Source organism: Cetorhinus maximus, chromosome 17 (genome assembly GCF_964194155.1).
Source record: "Cetorhinus maximus chromosome 17, sCetMax3.hap1.1, whole genome shotgun sequence".
NCBI classification, from domain to species: Eukaryota; Metazoa; Chordata; class Chondrichthyes; order Lamniformes; family Cetorhinidae; genus Cetorhinus; species Cetorhinus maximus.
In genome coordinates, this window is record NC_135895.1 from 85,952,271 (window position 1) to 85,971,445 (window position 19,175).

The following is a 19,175-nucleotide window of genomic DNA, read 5'->3' on the forward strand; positions in this document are numbered from 1 at the left end:
TGCCTCCACAAGGGCTGTGGTGGAGAGAACCATAGATCTTCTCAAGATGAGCTTCCGATGCCTGGACCGTTCAGGGGCCGAACCCCAATACCCCCCAAGGCTTGTCACTGATAGTGGCTGCATGCTGCGCTCTCCACAATCTGGCACTGGCAAGGGCAGACGCAGTGGAGGCTGAGGATGTTGACGCAGCTGCACAGGCAACAGATGATGAGTCCAGTAGTGAGTCCGAGGACGAGCATGGTGAGGAGAATGCTGAGGGGGTAGATGCTGACCTGGGTGACCTACAGAGAGGCAGGAATACCTGGGACGCTTTGATCTTACGCTCCTTCAGCTAGGCTGCCAAGTAAGAACCACCACCACATGCCAGGGCTGCAGGCTCCATACTCGATCCCTGGTAGGACCAGTTCCTTGGTCAACAGTATAAACTATGTGCCATTGCAATAAAGTTTCAGAAGACACACGTCCATCATAACATCATGGCTCACCCTGCACCTACAGAACAAATGAAGCGTACAGAGGCCACTTGCACAAAATAACATCTCATTTACTTGTGAAACATTGCTGAAATTAACTTTAACCGGTGTTTACAATCACACATGAAAAAATGTAAAGAAACATGGGGGATCAAAATATCACCAGTGATAAGCCCGTGTTGTGCTTAAGGTGCTTCAAGTTTTTGTTTATGGGTCTAGGTGCTCACCCCTCGCTGGTACCGGCATTGGAGACAGCCTGCTCACTCTGCTGTCCTGTTGGCCTTGATGACCTTGATGGGCGTCCTCTGCCCGTGGAGCCTGTGCTGGCCCCGCCTGGGAGGGAACGACCAGTTCCACAGCTGGCATCTCCCCAGTCGCTGCAGCCTCATCAGATGCCACGGTCACTGGCAGAGAGGTGGAGGAGTTACTGCCATCATCCAGAGTGCCTTGAGAGGAGCCCACAGAGATGACAGGCAGCTCATGTGCCAACATGAGGTCACATTGGACCTCCCTGCTCACCATTGATGAATGGGCACCTAGCTGGGATACTGGGTGCCCAATCCATCTCTCGCACTGACACTGACCAGCTGAGGTCAATGCCGGTGTGAGGGCTTGCAGTTCCGAGCGCATCCCCAGGAAGCCCTGAATGAGTCCCTGGAGGAGCCTCCCCATGAGACTCTCTCCATGGAGGAGGCATTTTGTTCGGCCATGAGGGTCATTGCATTACTCATGTTCCCCATGGATTCCTCCATCATGGAGACCATGGTACGCATTCCCTCATGTATCTCTGCCAGATCCTCCCGCACACCCTGCTGGACTTCCAGCATCTGCTGCCTCAGGGACGTCTCCAGAGGCCCATCTTCAGCCACCGACTGAGCATGTTCCTGGTCCCCAGCAGTCCTCTGACTGCCAGCGCCCTGGGCACTCTCTGCCTCCGCCTGCACCTCAAGCGAGTGTGAAGTGCCCTGGCCAATGTGCACTGATAGGCTACATGGCGATGTTATGCCCACCAAGGTGCTGGTATGTGTGCTGGTGCCTGCACAGAGAGGTGGTGACGCAGGTGCATGGTGAGCATGGTGGTCCTCAGGGGTCAGGGGTCGGTCTTCAGGCTCCTCATGACGATTGGCTGCTGGTAAGCCTAAAAGGGGGAAGGAGGACATGTCATTAGTTTAAGTCATGACACTGTCACTGTGCATGCCAGGCACCCTGATGAGACAATGGAGATCTGCATCAGGGTGCCCTCGTCTTTCGATTATCAATGGGGATTCCAGGTTCCAGGCTCACATCAATATAGAGACTACACTGGAGTGTTTGCAATAACTGACATTCTCACCTCAGTGCACTGCACTCTTACCTTCCCCTGGCACCCAACCTCACCACGGCCACTTGACCAAGGTGCATGGTGCCTCTCCAGCTCCAGGGCCTCCTGCTCATACCGTGTGAGGATGAGGAGGTGTGGGGGTCCCTCGCCAGTCCGTGAGCTCTCAACATTGTTATGGGATGTTTCCTCCTGAAAGGATAGAGAAGCATTGATTAATCCACTCTCTACCTGCAGCGCCATTGCAGCCTGGCCAACCCACCTGAGGAACACCTCACAGGGTTCAGCACATTCGTGACCCTGGAGCCGCAAGACACTCAGTCCAAGCAGCCAGGGCTCACCCCCTAGGCCAGCTCCTGCCTCAGTGACATTTGCCACTCACACTCTAACACCTCTGAGGTCCAAGGGAGGGGGATGGGCAGCGCTTCACTGTTCTGCAAAGTGACCCATGCCAACACGGTCCTCACCCTCCCCGATCGCAGCAGATCGTTAAAGCCCTTTTCCGGCACTGGATCTAAGTGAGCCTCACTACGTCATGGCTGCTGACCCTGGATCCTGCCTCCTCCTGGGCCTTTTTGGTGGGGTGAGGGGGCTCCTCCTCCCGTCTCTGGGGACAAGGGTTGCTCTCCCACTTCCTCCAGGAGGACTCCTTCACTCATCCGAGAAACGTGGGGCCGATTGCCCCGCCGACCTGCCCTCCTGCACAAGTTTTCAATACTATTGCCGGAATATTGTCAGGGCCCATAGCCTTTATGATATCCAGTGCCTTCAGCTGTTTCTTGAAATTACGTGGAGTGAATCGAATTGGCTGAAGACTGGCATCTGTGATGCTGGGGACCTCTGGAAGAAACCAAGATGGAGCAGCCACTCGGCATTTCTGGCTGAAGATTGTTGCAATTGCTTCAGCCTTATCTTTTTGTCTGATGTGCTGGGCTCCCCCATCATTGAGGATGGGGATATTTTTGGAACCTCCTCCTCCAGTGAGTTGTTTAATTGTCCACCACCATTCACGATTGGATGTGGCAGGACTGCAGAGCTTAGATCTGATCGTTAGTTGTAGAATCGCTTAACTCTGTCTATCACTTGCTGCTTATGCTGTTTGGCATGCAAGTAGTCCTGTGTTGTAGCTTAACCAGGTTGACACCTCATTTTTATGTAAGCCTGCAGCTGCTCCTGGCATGCCCTCTTGCACTCTTCACTGAACCAGGGTTGATCCTCTGGTTTGGTGGTAATGGTAGAATGAGGGATATGCCAGGCCATGAAGTTACAGTTTGTGCTTGAGTACAATTCTGTTGCTGACTGTGGCCCACAGCACCTCCTGGATGCCCAGTCTTGAGTGGCTATGAAGTGGCATTTGCTTAGTAATAACCAGCTCACTGACGCTCAGTTTGGGTTCAGGCAGCACCACTCAGCTCCTGAACTCATTACAGCTTGGTTTAAGCATGGACAAAAGAGCTGAACTCCAGAGGTGAGGTAAGAGTGACTGCCCTTAACATCAAGGCGGCATTTGACAGAGTGTGGCATCAAGGAGCCCTAGCAAAACTGGGGTCAATGGGAATCAAGGGAAAACTCTCCACTGGTTGGATTCATACTGAGCACACTGGAAGATGGTTGTGGTTGTTGGAGGTCAATCATCTCAGTTCCAGGACATCACTGCAGGAGTTCCTCAGGGTAGTGTCCTAGACCCAACCATCTTCAGCTGCTTCATCAATGACCTTCCTTCCATCATAAGGTAAGAAGTAGGGATGTTCGCTGATGATTGCACAATGTTCACCACCATTCATGACTCCTCAGATCCTGAAGCAGTCTATGTCCAAATGCAGCAAGACCTGAATAATATACAGGTTTGGGATGACAAGTGGTAAGTAACATTTGCGCCACACAAGTGCCAGACAATGATCATCTCCAAAAATAGAGAATCTAACCATCACCCTTTGATGTTCAATGGCATTGTCATCACTGAATCCCCCACTATCAACATCCATGGAATTATCATTGACCAGCAACTGAACTGGACTAGCCATATAAATACAGATGCTACAAGAGCAGGTCAAAGGCTAGGAATCCTGTGGTGAGTAACTCACCTCCTGACTCCCCAAAGCCTGTCCACCTTCTACAAGGTACAATCAGGAGTGTGATGGAATACTTCCCAGTTGCCTGGATGAGTGCAGCTCCAACAACACTCAAGAAGCTTGACACCGTCCAGGACAAAGCAGCCCGCTTGATTGGCACCCCACCCACAAACATTCACTCCCTCCAACAATGACGCACATTGGCAGCAGGAAGTACCATCCGCAAGATGCACTGCAGGAACTCATCAAGCCACCTTCAACAGTACCTTCGAAATCCATGACTGCTACTATCTAGAAGGACAAGGGCAGCATACAGATGGGAACACCACAATCCGGAAGTTCCCCTCCAAGCAACACACCATCCTGATTTGGAAATATATGCCAATCCTTCACTGTTACTTGGTCAAAATCTTGGAATTCAATCACTAACAGCACTGTGGGTGTACCTACACCACATGGACTGTAGCAGTTTAAGAAGGCAGCTCACCACCACCTTCACAAGGGCAATTGGGGATGGGCAATAAATGCTGACCCAGCCAGTGAGCGACAGCTGCATCCATGAATTAATTTTAAAAAATGACCTGGAATAAGCCATTTGACTCTTCAAGCCTACTCCATCATTCAACAAGATCATGGCTGATCATCTAGCTCAACTCTACCTATTCGCACTCAACCCATATAACTTAATTCCATTAGCACCCAAAAATCTATCGATGTTTGTCATGTCGAAATTCGATGACTAAGCATACACAACTCTCCTGGGGTAGAGAATTCGAAAGACTCACAACCCCTTGAGTGAAAGAATTTCTGACCACGTGTTCTGAGACCCTGTATTCTAGGTTCCTCAGCTGGCGAAACCTTTTCTCAGTATTAATTCTGTCAATCTCCTCATGCCATAAATCAGTCTAGCGAACCTTCATTGCACTACTTTTAGGGCAAATATGTCTTTCCTTAGATAAGGTGACTAAAATTGTATGCAGTGGCAGTACTTCAGATGTGGCCTCACCAATGTTCTGTATAATTGTAGGAAGACTTCTTCACTTTTATACTCCATTCCTTTCGTAACAAAAACCCCAGCATACCATTTGACTTTCCAATTGTTTGCTCTACCTGCATATTAACTTTCTATGACTCATGTGCAAGGACATCCAGGTTGCTCTGAATACAAACGTTTCCTAGTCTCTCACCATTCAAAAATATTTTGCTTTTTTATTTGGCTTAGCAGAATGGATAACTTCACACTCCAAGTATCCCATCTGCCATGCAGTTTCTTTGCATCCTCCTCACTGTTTACTTTCCTGCCTAACTTAATATCATCAGTAAACTTGAATAGGTTACAGTTAGCTCCCTCATTTAAGTCATCGGTATGGATTGTAAATAGTTGAGGCCCAAGCAATGATCCTTGTGGAACTCCGCCATTTACAACCTGCCAACCTGAAAATGTCCTGTTTATTCCTATCCTCTTTTTTTCTGTCAATTAACCAATTTTCAATCCATGCTAATCTGTTGCCCCAAATGCATGAGACTTAATTTCGAATAATTACCTCGGCAGTGGTACCTCTCTGAATGGTTGTTGAAATTACAAATAAACTATATCTACTGATTCTCTCTTGTCCATCTTGCTAGTTACATCCTCAAAAAACAGATCTGTCAACATTATTCCTCTTTCATAAATCAACGTTGACTCTGCATAATATTATGATTCTTTAAGTGCCCTGTTAACACATCCTGAATAATGGATTCTAGCATTTTGTCTAATACATAGGTCTTTGAAGGTGGCAGGACATACTGAGAGAGGAGTTGACAGAGCAGATGGGCTCTTGAGCTTCATAAATGGAGGTATCGAATGCAACTTCTAGAAATTTATGCTGAACTTGAATAAAACTCTGTTTAGACCCCAGCTAGAGTACCGTGTCCAGTTCTAGTCCGCACACTTTAGGAAGGATGTGAAGGTCCTTGAGACAGTGCAGAGGAGACTTACCAGAATGGTCCCAGGGATGAGGGATTTTAGCGACGAGGTCAAGTTGGGGAAGCTGGGGTTGATTTCTTTGGAGTAAAGTAGATTGGGGGGAGATTTAATAGAGGTGTATAAGATTTTGACAGGTTTAGGTAAGGTAGACAAATAAAAATTGTTCCCATTGTCTAATGGTACAAAGACTAGGGGACTTAGGTATTGAGCAAGAGACGTGTGGGAGAACGTTTTTCAACAGCGAGTGGTTTAATGCCCTGGAACTTGTTGTCAACAAGGACAGCGGAAAGGGAGATGATCAATGATTTTAATAGGAACTTGGATGGGCACCTGAGGAAAATAAACTTGCAGGACTACAGGGATAGAACAGGGGAGTGGGACTCACTGGATTAGTCTACAAGGAGCCACTGCGAACCCAATGGGCCCTAACAGTCTCCTTCCTTGCAGTAACGATTCTATGACTCTACATATGTTTGTCCAAATATAATTCCCTGTTTCGTTTCTTCCTTCTTTCTTAAATAGGGGGGTTACTTTTGTTACCTTCCAGTCCTTGGAAAACTATTCGAGAATCCAAGGAATGCCAGAAGATAAAAACCAATTCATCCACTATCTTTGTAGCTACCTCCCTTAAAACCCTAGGATTCAAGTCACCAGCCCCAGGGTACATGTTGCTACTTAGGGCAGGACTTTGCCCTTGGCTGGCGGGCTTGGCAGGGGCGGTCGGGAAGTCACCCGCTGCCCGCAATCGGCACCCCATCGCGATTTCATACTGGCGGGCCAGTTAAGGCTTGCCCAGCATGAAACGCGAATGGCGGCACTGAGCGCTGTCTGTGTGGGGGCGAGGGGGAGTGCAAGTGGGCCAGGTGTAAGCTTTGCGCATGCGTGCGAGTGAGAGCGGGGTAATCACCCTGAGGCACGGAGCTGCCTGAGGGAGATGAAGAGATATATGAAAAAATAAAGAAAATGAAAATGCCATAAAACATGTCCCCTCGTCTGATGCTGCCACATGAGCAGGGACACGGAATTCATGAAAAATTTAAGCTTTTATTTTATTTTTATTTGCTTTTTGAAACCTCATCCTGCCCGTGGATGAGGTTTCCAAAAAAAAATGCAAAGGCTGCTTGGCCTTTTCGCCTGCCCGCTGACAGTTAAGGTTGGATGGGCAGCAGAAAATTTACATGAATTGATTACTTAATTAGCCTTAACAGGCCTTTAATTGTTGGTGGGCACGCTACTGGCTCTGGCGCACGCACGCCGACTGAGCTATCGCGCGACTGCGCATTGACATCGGCACGCTCGGCTGACGTCAACACGCGTCATTTCACACTCGAACGGGCCGGGTGCGCGCCCACCCACCCGCCAAGCGAAAATTTCTGCCCTTAGTCTCATCAATTTCTTCAGTACTATTTCTGTATTCATGCTGATTTATTTAAGTTTCTCATTCTCACTAGATCCTGATTTCCCATCATTCCCAGAATGCATTTTGTTTCCTCTATCATGAAGAGCGTCACGGAGCTAAGACCTCACACTATATTTTTATGAAAGATATGTACATCATATGTATATAATAGATATATAAATATACCAACATGGCTACTTCCTAAAATTTTAAAAACTGGACAAAGACTTTAAAAAGGCTGAAGCTATGTCTGCCTGTAACCCTGATTGAAAGGAGCTTTCTGGTAATATCCAAGAAGTTGACACCTCTTTATCTCTGAAGAGACCGAATGACCCCTGTGGCTGCAGAGATCAAATTCAAAGGGAGTTATACAAAGGCCATCTACATTTCCTAAGCCAGGCCTGGCCTACCGAGACTACCAGTCTGCCAGGTCAAAGGACCCTGCACCCTCCTTTGAAATTCTAATTTTTGGGACATTAACAATCTTAAGAATCCAGACAAAGGAATATTCATCCTTTTTCAAAGCCAAAGTGGACAGGTGAAGTCAGCTGACATTACCCCCTAGCTGAAGGAATCTGTAACATGGTCTTGCTGCACTGCCAATCAGTCTGCCATTTTCCATGTAGCAAGCAGCAGCTCAGAACAAGGGCTTGGTTCAGGTAAATGCCTGGCCTCTCCATCTACACTGTTTTTGCTGGAACTTCTGAACTTCTGTACCAATGCTTATGAGATTAGTTCATCTCTACATGCCTATCTCATCGTGGAAGTCATTTCTACTGAAAAAGTGGATTATCCAGCATCAATTTTCAGCCTGCCAACCTTTGTAAAATAATACACATTTTCACTTTGATTCTGGACTCTGTACTCACATCAAAATTAAGGCCAGAATTTTCCAGCCCCATTGGCATTGGGCATTATGGTGAGGCAGCCAAACATCGGCTTCACACCAGTGTGAGAGCAGTTTGCGATTGTCCGCTCCACCCGTCGATGGCGGGCCGCGTTTTGCACTGCTGCACATCGGGAATGTAATTTCCTTTCTTTAGCACCTCATTATAAGCCCTGCTTGCCAGAATTATCCCCCAATGCTGGATCATCCAGGCATGTCAGCGTGATTTCATGACAATGTGTTACACAACTGTACATAAGTGACGTGCACCTGACGAACTGCACTTTGCGTGGGACTTTGAGGTCTGTTTGCCTACTTTGCATAAAGCAGTGCTCGCAGTCATCAGCACCAGGCTTCGCAGGCAGCACCACATTACTTTTAGGGAGGCTCACGGGCAGGAGGTCTCTGCCTACCAGACCAGCCATAAGGTGGGAGTAGCTTTTCAACGGCTGCAGAGCTAGTGCTTGTTTGGGGATGGGGAAGAAGGGGCAACATGCAATGGAAGAGACTGCAGGATGAGGGCTGTACTGGGGAAAGGGTGTATCCCAGGGTGTGGGTGGGGGCACATGTTGCTCTGTGCAAGTGACCTCAAGATGGTGAGGGCTGAGGAGATGAGGCCAGATGGAGATGTGAGGTTGTGTGTGAGTGATGAAGTCCCTTGAGCTGGCAGTGAGTGAGATGCCAGTGAATGTGTAATGGCCTTGTGAGTGTGTGAGTTTAGAGTGACAAATGGTTGCCCTACCTGGGCAACATGGATGAGATCATTCATCCATTTTCTGCACTGGAAGACTGACTTCTTGTGCGCAGCATTGGCACGTACCACCTCTGCCACTGCCTCCCAAGGTGAAGTGGTGAGACTGATGGGCCTCCTGCGGCCAGAGGGGTTAGAGGACATCGTGGTGGGCCTCCATGGCTTCCAGAAGGCATCCCAGGGATGGGTCACTGAATCAGGGAGCTGCACTCTTCCTGGCTTTTGGGGCTATGTCTTCACCAGAACAGTTCTGGGTTGCAAGCATTGAGAACTGTGCACACGGCTGCAGTTTAAATATGACGCCTTACATAAGGAAATGGTGAGGTAACGGCGGGCAAATTGGAGGCTGCCCGCTAGCGAGGCAGCGTGTTTCCTGTGGCCGCATAATTAATGAAGAGGAAATGGGTCAATATGGCATGAAAATCCACCATTGCAACCGACAGGTAAAACGACTTTTTTCCTGCTCACCACTGCACTTTGTGCAAATCTGGGACGATTCTACCCTAAGTCTTTGCTCTGTGGTCTTTGACCTGTAAATCTGTCCTTCTCTATCCTTCTTTTATTGTATGAATGCACTGTGGGCTATGTGGCGAGTCCCCCCTCCCGCGTTTTGAGTGTGTGTGAATAAACTAACCCTCTGAGTTTACTCTATCTCCAGTTTGCTGTGGGGTTATTAATAGAAATTGGATCACCCTAAAACTGAGGGGTTGGGGAATATGCTACCGCTTATAAAGCGGGGAATCAAAATAAAAACACTTTTTGAGACGAGAAATCAGGGCTGTTTAAATTAAAGCCCTTCCTGTCCGTAACAAGGCAGATGTTAAACATTTGTTTAATGTCTCTGCTGTTTCGTCATTCCCCTTTATGTTTTCACCTGCACCCATGTTTACTTCCATTGGTCTCTTCCTATTTACATATTTATAGAAATGTTAATGATCTGTTTTGATGTCCCTTGCTAGTTAGCTCTCATATTTTCTTTTCTCGTCCATAATCAATCTACCAGTCGCCCTTTGCTGAATTCTAAAATCCTCACAATATTCAGGCTTAATAGTCTTTCTGGCAGCATTATAAGCCTCTTCCTTTGATCGAACGTTATCTTTGATTCCTCTTGTTAGCTACAGGTAGACCACTTTTCTGTGAGGTTTTTGCATCTTAAAGGAATGTATATTGATTCAGAAAACTAACTTGTATATATTCCATGAACTTATCCTCCATATTATCGGCTGAATTTAATTGCTGCTCCAAGTCCCCGTGTACCAGCTAGACAGCTGGTGGCAACATATCATGGCCATTTCGAGGAGCTCTGTTGGGATTAGACCCCTATCAGCACTTATCTGGATTGCTGGGGCTTTCTAAGTGAAGTGCCCACTTCTAGGAGTTGTTGTCCAATCAGAGACCGACAACTCATTAATACCAGCAGCGACAACAAGGGCGGTGACCACTGCTGGTATTGCAGGATGTTCGGGATGAAAAGCAATCATGGAGGCCCTGGAGGAGAGGTAAGTGAAGCTGTCTCACCAAGGCCTGTCAGGTAGGCCTTGGTTATGGTGGGGAGAAGTGTGGGGGGAGGGGTTTGTAGGGCAGGGAGGGAGGTGATGTAGGAGGGAAGGAAGGGGGGCGTTGAAGGGCAAGGAGGAGCAGTCAGGGAGGAGGGTGTGTTTGGAAAGTCGGGAGAGGAGTTGCAGGGAGAGGAGGTTTAAGGGGTTGGAAGGCAAGGAGGGAGTAGTTAGAGGGAAGGGGGACTTGGAAGGCAGAAGGGATGGAGTGGTCTTCTCAAGGGGTGGCCATTGTCTGGGCTGCCCATATGTTGTGCTCCCTCAACTGCTGGTGTGGTACTCCTTTATGAACCTCACTTGACCTAGTGACAGGAAGGCTGACCTTGGCCCCTCAGTCTGCTCCCAAGGGGCAGTGTATGGCATGGGAGTTGGGAGGTGAAATTAAATTCCATTCATGACTGCCAATTTGGTTTTCTCAATACCTATGATTATTGAAGCCTCCACATTTACTGTATTATGCTTATAAAATGTATCTCTAATTTTCAGGTTCGTACTCTGCCCTACACTACAACTACTGTTAGGGGGCTTCGAAATAACTTTCACCAATGTTTTCTGCTCCTTGCTGTTTCTTAAAACCACCCTAACTGATTCTATCTCTTGATTTTCGGAGTAGAGGTCCTTTCTCTCTATCATCTTTATCTCATTCTTTATTATCTGGGCTAACTCTCCTTTTCCATTTTGCCTGTCTCTTTTAAAAGTTAAGTATCCTGGAATATTTAGTTCCCGAACTTGGTCACTTTGGAACCATCTTTCCATAATGACTATTCGATCAAACCTACTAATTTCTATCTGTGCTCGTAATTTATCTAATTTGTTGCGAATGTTAAGCAGGTGCATATACAATGCCTTTAGCTTGTTCTTGCTTGTCTGGTTCCTTGACATATATTTGTGGGATATCGAAATCCAGTGTTCTTATAACTCCTCCACACCTCCCAAATTTTATCCTATTCCCACAGACCACATCTCATTCACTATAACGAATGACAAGGTTCACATCTTTCTGAAGGCCTTTTTACTTGGTAGAGTGCCATTAATTAAAAAAAATACACTATCTATGGGGCAATATTTATATTATCAAGCCCTGGAATTCAATGCCACGTCAGATAAACTCCAGGATACCCACAAAAGTGCCACTAAATCCCAAGGTCAGCACACCCACCCCCATGCTACCAAAGCTCAGGACTATCCCTTTAGTGCTGCTCATGTCCGTGACTCTCAGCATTGTTAAAATATCAGTTACTTGGATTTAACCTAGTACATCTTCTATAGTATCTTAATCTGTGTCCTCAGCTTTAAACAGAGTGTAAAGCAAAAAACTAAATACACAGTAGGGAATATTTTTGAAATTGTTAAGGCTGTTCAATCATGAATCTAAAAGTAATCAAGGTCAATAATTTACAGTTCTCTCAGAAATTGAGCAGATGCAGAATTCAATTCTTAAAAAACTGTTAAGTATCCCAGCATACCATATCATCAAAAATAGAATTTTAATTATTCAAATCATTGTGAATTGTGGCTCCAATGACACATTTTGTGTTACATGGCCTGATTCCCCTTGTGTTGTAAAGTAGCACATCCTCCAACTCATCATGGGAGGTTTGCTATACATATTTTGTGAGCTAATAAAACTGGAGTGTGGCATTTTAAGTTTGAAGTATCATAGTGCGTACAGTCAAATTGTGACCTCACTGCAAGGAAATGTTTTTTCCTCTGCTGTTAAGCACCAGCTGGTATGCCTGAACACCCACTGCCAAGAAAATGTTGTTAATGTCTTGAAAGAACCACCAGTAATATTTGGGTATTTAACCAAGCAAACTGGAGCAGTCTTGATCAGGAAAGTACACCATGTGAATGAAAAATTCATCTGGTATTTAAAGGATCGGCAAAGCTATGACCAATCAAGTCACTCTCCCACTGTGTTTCAAAGCACCTGATGCCACTTAAACAGACAAAGACCAGCACAGAGTCTCAGATCTGTGCCAACCAACAAATAGAAATATCTTTACAGATGAAAATGATCAGGAAACCAAAATAGAGAAGCTTATCTGTTTATATGTTCCCAATATCAAAAGAACCCATCATCAGAGGTACAAGACAAAAAATGTACTCTACATTGCAACAATCTCAGGCAATGACCATGAATTAGTAAAAGATAATCAAACACAGTACATCATACAGAGTGACATTAAAAGGAAACAACCCAATGAGTTGAATCAAAATTAGGCACAAGAAAAATATGCTTATTTTTGCCTTCTTTTTCTGAAAATCTGAAACCTGAATTGTATAGGTGCTTAGATTCTCCAAGTTGGGAACTAACTGTTCTCACTCCACAACTCTGTTGACCAAGTGTCTTGTTATTCAAACAGAAGGCAACAGGCATCGTATCTACAGTCGTGTTCAGCAATCAGAGCCTGTGTTCTGGTGCCAATAATCACAATGAGGAATATTTCTCATCTTAAGAAGTGCAAGTTGCTTGCCAAAAGAGGAGTCAACAGCACCGAATCATTTTCAATACAGGCACAAAAATACAAAGAAATAAGTCTTTCATGAAGGTGAAAAAAAAAATGAAAGTGAGTTGTGCTCAGTAGAAACCTGATAAATGCTACACAAAGTGATGCACAATAATTAACTAATAAAATGTATAAAACAATTCGGAAACCTGAATTCCATTCTTGTTGTTTTATATCTTTATAATGCGTAAAATAATGTTCAAAATAATGTAATGCAGGACAACATTTTCATTATCACAACATTAATTCTGAAGCAATATTTTGGCAGCGTCAAATAAAAGACATCTATCAATTTAAATGCAGTTACCAGTCCCAGCGTATTATATACAGCCACAACTTTATAGATCACCAAATGAAGTGAATGCAGAATATATAAAATTTTCTTCCAGATGTAGGTAGTAAATATATCAATCACTTAGAGAAGTAGGAGGTAAGCTTTCATTTCAGTGAATGCGTATAGAATGATTTATTAAAACGCATCTTAAGGATAGAATCAGTCAGACCTAATTGGTTGCATTAAATGGTCTTTTTTTCATCCCTGTTTTTGTTGTGTCCTTAAGTGTCCCTCAAAGTTAATAGGCTTTAATATGATTTAGGCCACTGCCCTGAGGACCTTCTGCAACAATGTTCTGAGGTTGAAATGAATGGCCTCCAACAACCAAAAATATCTTCCTTTGTGCTAGTTTTGACTCCTTTGACTTCAATTTTGCTAAGGTCCTTGATGCTGTAATCGGTCAAATGCTTCATTGATGCCAAGGGCAATTACTCTCACCTCATCTAATCATTATTTGCAACTTCAGTTCTGTTATGAGGTCCCACTTTCACAGCTCAATAATAGGCAGCCATCTTTCCCTGCCAGGTCCATGCATGAACAGTGATCATTTGGGCGGAAGTCCAAAGGTCAGTTCGCATCTGGAATGAGCTGTACTTTCAGTGCAGCACTGGAGAATTGAATGACAATAGATGGGGAAATCATTCTTGAAGAGCATTGTTTGTAAAAGATGCAAGTTCAACATTCTTCATGTGAACACCAGAGAATTCATGAAAACTTTATAATCATTAGTATTCTATGGAACCAGATTAATGCTCCAGGGACCCGGGTTCGAATCCCACCATGGCAGATGGTGAAATTGAATTCAATTAAAACCTGGAATTAAAAGTCTGATGATGACCATGGGCAGAACTTTACAATCAGCGTGCGGGGATGGGCCCGACACGCCGGACCATAAAATGACGTGCAATGACATCGGGCGTGCGTCCCGACGTCATCATGCTGTCTCACGATATTTCTTTCAGCGGGTGCGCGCCAGAGTCAGCTGCGCACCCACCGATAATTAAAAGGCCTATTAGGACCATTAACAAACTAATTAATTTCAAATTTATGCTGCTTGCCCGACCTAACGGTTGGCGGGCAGGTGAAAAGGCCATGCGGCCTTTACGTTTTTTAGGAAACACCCACGAGCGGGATGAGGCTTCCTAAAGCTGTTACAACTTAAATAAAAACTTTCTTTGAGAAATGAAAACACGTCCCATCTCATGTGACACAGTCACATGAGGGGTCACGTTTCATTAAGTTTTTACCGCATTTATTTATTTTTTTAACAATCGCTTCAATCTCCCTGAGACAGCTCTGTGCCTCAGGGAGATTGAAGTGCTCTTGTGCGCGCATGGGTGAGGCGGCCAGGTGGCCTTTATATTCCTTGTGAAACCTCACCCACGGGCGGGATGAGGTTTCCAACAGTGATTAAAAAAAAAATGTTTGACCTCATATTTGCCATGTGCCTCTTCATGTGACTGAGTCCGATGTGGGAACATGTCTTTATTGGGAAAAATTTTCCTCCCGTCGGGAGGGGGGGAAGTTCAGGAGCGGGTGTGCCTCCGATCAGTGCCCCCCAATCGGGCGTGCCTCCATTTTACATGGGCGGGCCAATTAAGGCCCGCCCATTGTGACGTCTGCCAGGAAGCGCTATGCGCTCCCTGTGCAGGTCGGGGGTGGGGGGGGGGGGGGGATTCCCTAAGTCGAGAGTGCGCTCTTTTGCGCATGTGCACGATAGAGCGTGATCATCTCCCTGAGGCTAAGTGCAGCCTCAGGGAGATCAGCACCAAATTCAAAAATGTGAAATATAGAAAAATAAAATTTCCCTGACATGTCTCCTGGGACATGAAAATCACTTTTAATTAAACTTTTGTTAAATATTTAAAAACCTACATGAAACCTTATCCCGCCCATGGATGAGGTTTCACGCTTTTTCTGAAGCCCGCTAGGGCTCCCGGCCTGCCCGCCAACCTTAAGGTTGGATGGGCAGGTCCTTTAACGAGGTCAATTAGTTTTTAAATGGCCTCAATTGGCCGTTGACAGGTCGACGGGGGCACAGCTGATTCGGCTGCGCTCCCGTCAACCTGAAAAATGAAATGACGCGGAGTGACATCGGGAGTTCCGCCCGACGTCATCCTGCATCATTTTACACGTCGGCGAGCGGGCCCTGCCCCCCGGCTCACCGAACTCAATGTCCTGCCCATTATTTGTGAAATGTTTATTTTTTATTTTAAAAATCTTCAGCTCCCTGGGGCAGTCCTGTGCCTTCAAGGGGCTTTCAGTGAGCACATCCCCGCGCATGTGCAAACTTCAGCGCTCATCCTCCTCCCGCCCCCCACCCTGACAGTGCTGAGGCTCTCAGCACGTGTTTCACGCTGGCTGGCCATTAATTTGTCAGCAAGTGTGAAATTGCAGTCGGGGCCTGATCTTGGGCGTTGGACCATCTCATGGCCGCTCCTGGGCCCGCCCAGCGCACCAGCCCGACGGGGGGAGATCCGTGCCCTAGGTTTTAGTTACAGGAAATTTATCTCATCTTTTGTTTATCAACAAACAGTAGACATTATTAATGACTGGCAAACGATGTAGCCAAGAGATATCGGAAGACTCAAAATAGAGGGTGCACATGGTATTCTGTAACCTCGTGCTTTTGGAACTGAGCTCCCAAATCCAGCAACATTTAGGGTTTGAGTTCCAGAACTAGTTGTACAGCTAGAAAAGGTTTTATCATTTATCAGCCAAGCAATGCAAAATGTTTAGTCAAGAACAATTACAGCAATGGGGCCAGAACTAAAATGATGAAAGAACAGACACTGGTTGATACCCAATGACAGCAACATGTGCATCAAGCTGCACCTTTTAATCATATGTGGTCAAGCTTTATGCTGTAGAGATTTGTAATAAACCCGTCAAGCCTTTTAAAACCATCCATGAATGGATCTACTTACTACACAGCCACTTGAATCAAGCTTGCGATCGGAGATACAGCAGAAATTTCGACTGCAGCCACCATTGTCCTTTGTGCAATCCCTTACAGGGCCAAAAGAGTCAAGGAGGACCTCAAGGCTGTCAAAGGAAGCAGAGATCATGGCTTCTTCTCTGCAAAACATAAATGGAAAAGCAAAAGATTAGAGCACCACTTTGAATATCAATCATAACTGAAATAAAAGAGGATCTAACCCCAGAACAAAGTAATCAAAATCACTTTTATCAGTCATTTGTTTAAACTCGAAAATGGATTCTTGTTCTACTTTCATGGTAGCTAAATTTGCAGATGCCACAAAGATAGGTAGGAAAGTATGTTGTGAAGAAGACATAAGGGCTGGATTTTACTGTCGGCCAGCGGGGGCGGAGCCCGTTCAGTGATGCATAAAATGACGTGCGGTGATGTCGGGCAGAACTCCCGACATCACCACGTCCCATTTAAATTTTCAGGAAGGCGGGGGCGCAGCAAAATCAGCTGCACACCCGCCGACCTGTCAATAGCCAATTCAGGCCATTGACAGAGCAATTAAAGTAATTAGTGGACCTGCCCGTCCGACCTTAAGGATGTCGGGCAGGCTAGGAGCCCCGGTGGGAAGTAGAAAAAACATGAAACCTCATCCACAGGCAGGATGAGGTTTCATGGAGGGTTTTAAAAATTTTAATAAAGTTCTTTTGGAAATTATGAACCATGTCCCAACTCATGTGACATTGTCACATGAGGGAACATGTAAGGGATATTTTTCTTTCTATTTTGAATATTTTTGAAAGTAGAGGTGTTCTCCCTGAGGCAGCACTTAGCCTCAGGGAGATGAGTGTGCTCATTCGTGCACATGTGCGAAAGAGCGCACTCTCGATTTTAGACATTCCTCCCACCCGCCCACACAGGGAGCACATAGTGCTTCCCTGCGGACATCACACTGGGTGGGTCTTAATTGGCCCACCCACGTAAAATGACGGCACGCCTCCAATCGGGGGCGCTGATCGGAAGCTCGCCCACATGCGCCCGCCCATCAACTTCCCCCCCGACAGGGGGAAAATTCAGCCCAAGGAGTTTGTAGGCGGGTATAGGTAGGTTGATTGAATGGGCAAAGATCTGCCAGATGGAGTATAATGTGGAAAAATGTGAAATTGTTCACTTTGGCAGGAAGAATAACATAGCAGAGTATTACTTAAACAGAGAATGAACACAGAATTCTGAGCTGCAGAGGCATCCAGGTGTTCTCATGCACAAGTCATAAAAAGTTAGTATGCAGCTGCAGCATGTAATCAGCAAGGCTAATGGAATGTTATCCTTTATTACAAAAGGAACTGAACATAAAAGTATTATGCTTAATTTATACAGGGCATTGGTGAGGCTGCACCTCGAATAGTGTGTGCAGTTTTGGCCTCTTTATTTAAGGAAGGATGTAAATGCATTGGAGGCGGTTCAGAGGAGGTTTACAAGATTGATACCTGGAATGAGTGGGGTAGCTTATGAGGAAAGGTTGGACAGGCTGGGCTTGTTTCCACTAGAGTTTAGAAAGGTGAGGGGTGACTTGATTGAAGTATACAAGATCCTGAATGAGCTTGATAAGGTGGACATGGAAAAGATATCGCCTCTTGTGGGTGAGTCCAGAACTATGGGGCACTGTTTTCGAATTAGGGGCAAAATTTTTAGCTCGGTGGGCAGATGTGTGCCCAAACCGCTCAAGCGTAAAATGACACGCGTTGATGTCAGGCGAGCATTCCGGCGTCAACGCTCAGTTGCGCGATATTTCGTTCGGTGGGCGCGTACCGGAGTTGGCAGTGCGCCCGCCAACTATTTAAAGGCCTGTTAAGCCCATTAACAAGGTTATTAAATTAAATCTTTCGCTGCCCGTCGAACTTTAAGGTTGGCGGGCAGGCGAAAAGGCCAAATGGCCTTTGCACTTTTTTGGAACCTCATCCGCAGCCACATTATTTATTTCTTTTCTTTTGAAAATGCTTCAACTTCCCTGAGGGAGCTCTGCGCCTCAGGAAGATTACAAAGTGCACACTCACGCGCGTGCGCAAAGGTCATGCTTGCCCCGCTCGCACTACCCACACCTCCCACCCCCCCCACCGATGCCCGCACAGGCAGCACTGAGCGCTGCCGCTCTCATTTCGTGCTGGAATCGCCTTCTGGCCTCGATCACAGGGGAGGTGGGCAGCTTCCTGACTGCCCCCGCTGAGCCCGCCCGACAAGAGCAAGATTCTGCCCCGGGGGTCGCCCTTATAGGACAGAGATGAGGAGAATATTTTTTCCCTCAGGGGATTGGGCTACTTTGGAACTCTCTGTCTCAGAAGGCAGTGGAAGCAGGGGCCACTGAATATTTTTAAGGCAGTGATGGATAGCTTCTTGTCAGACAAGGGAATTAAAGGTCATCGGGGGTAGATAGGAATGTGGAACTTGAAACACAAACAGATCGGCCATGATCTTATTGAATGGCGGAGCATATTCTAGGGGCCAAATGGCCTACTTCTGCTCCTATTTCGTACCTTCGTAAGTTTTCAGTCAAATAGAAGCCAAATATTCTTTCAAAACAAGAATTACCTATATCTCATTCTGATTTGAGTATATATTTCCACCCAATTTCAGATGAGGAATTTTGCAGGTTTTAATGAGTTAAGTGGAAAAAAATTCCACCTACATTATGATTTTAAATTAAATATAGATTCGGTATCTATTAAGGTTGTCTTGTGCTGGGTTATATTCTCATGAGCATATATTCAAAACAAAGACCTAGTGTTAATTTGAAATTAAACTGTTTTCCAACGGCAATAGTAACTATAACGACTATAATAGAAATAAATTGAAGAATTTCTATGGATAAATTGTAATTGTGGAGATGTGTACAAGACTTTGGCATTAACCAGGAATAATAGATAACAATAGCGGCTCATATTGAAATCAAAAAAGCTTTCATTATACAGGCAGATTTCAAA

General features: G+C 45.7%; 1 protein-coding gene across 1 annotated transcript in view; it reads right to left on the reverse strand.

Annotated features, from left to right (window-relative positions):
- Positions 1 to 19,175, reverse strand: part of astn1 (astrotactin 1) — a 2,710,576-nt gene that overhangs the window by 1,138,328 nt on the left and 1,553,073 nt on the right. Inside the window, exon 11 of the mRNA XM_078561790.1 lies at positions 16,196 to 16,346. Within this exon, the coding sequence (XP_078417916.1) occupies positions 16,196 to 16,346 (151 nt within the window). The remainder of the gene's footprint in view (positions 1 to 16,195; positions 16,347 to 19,175) is intronic.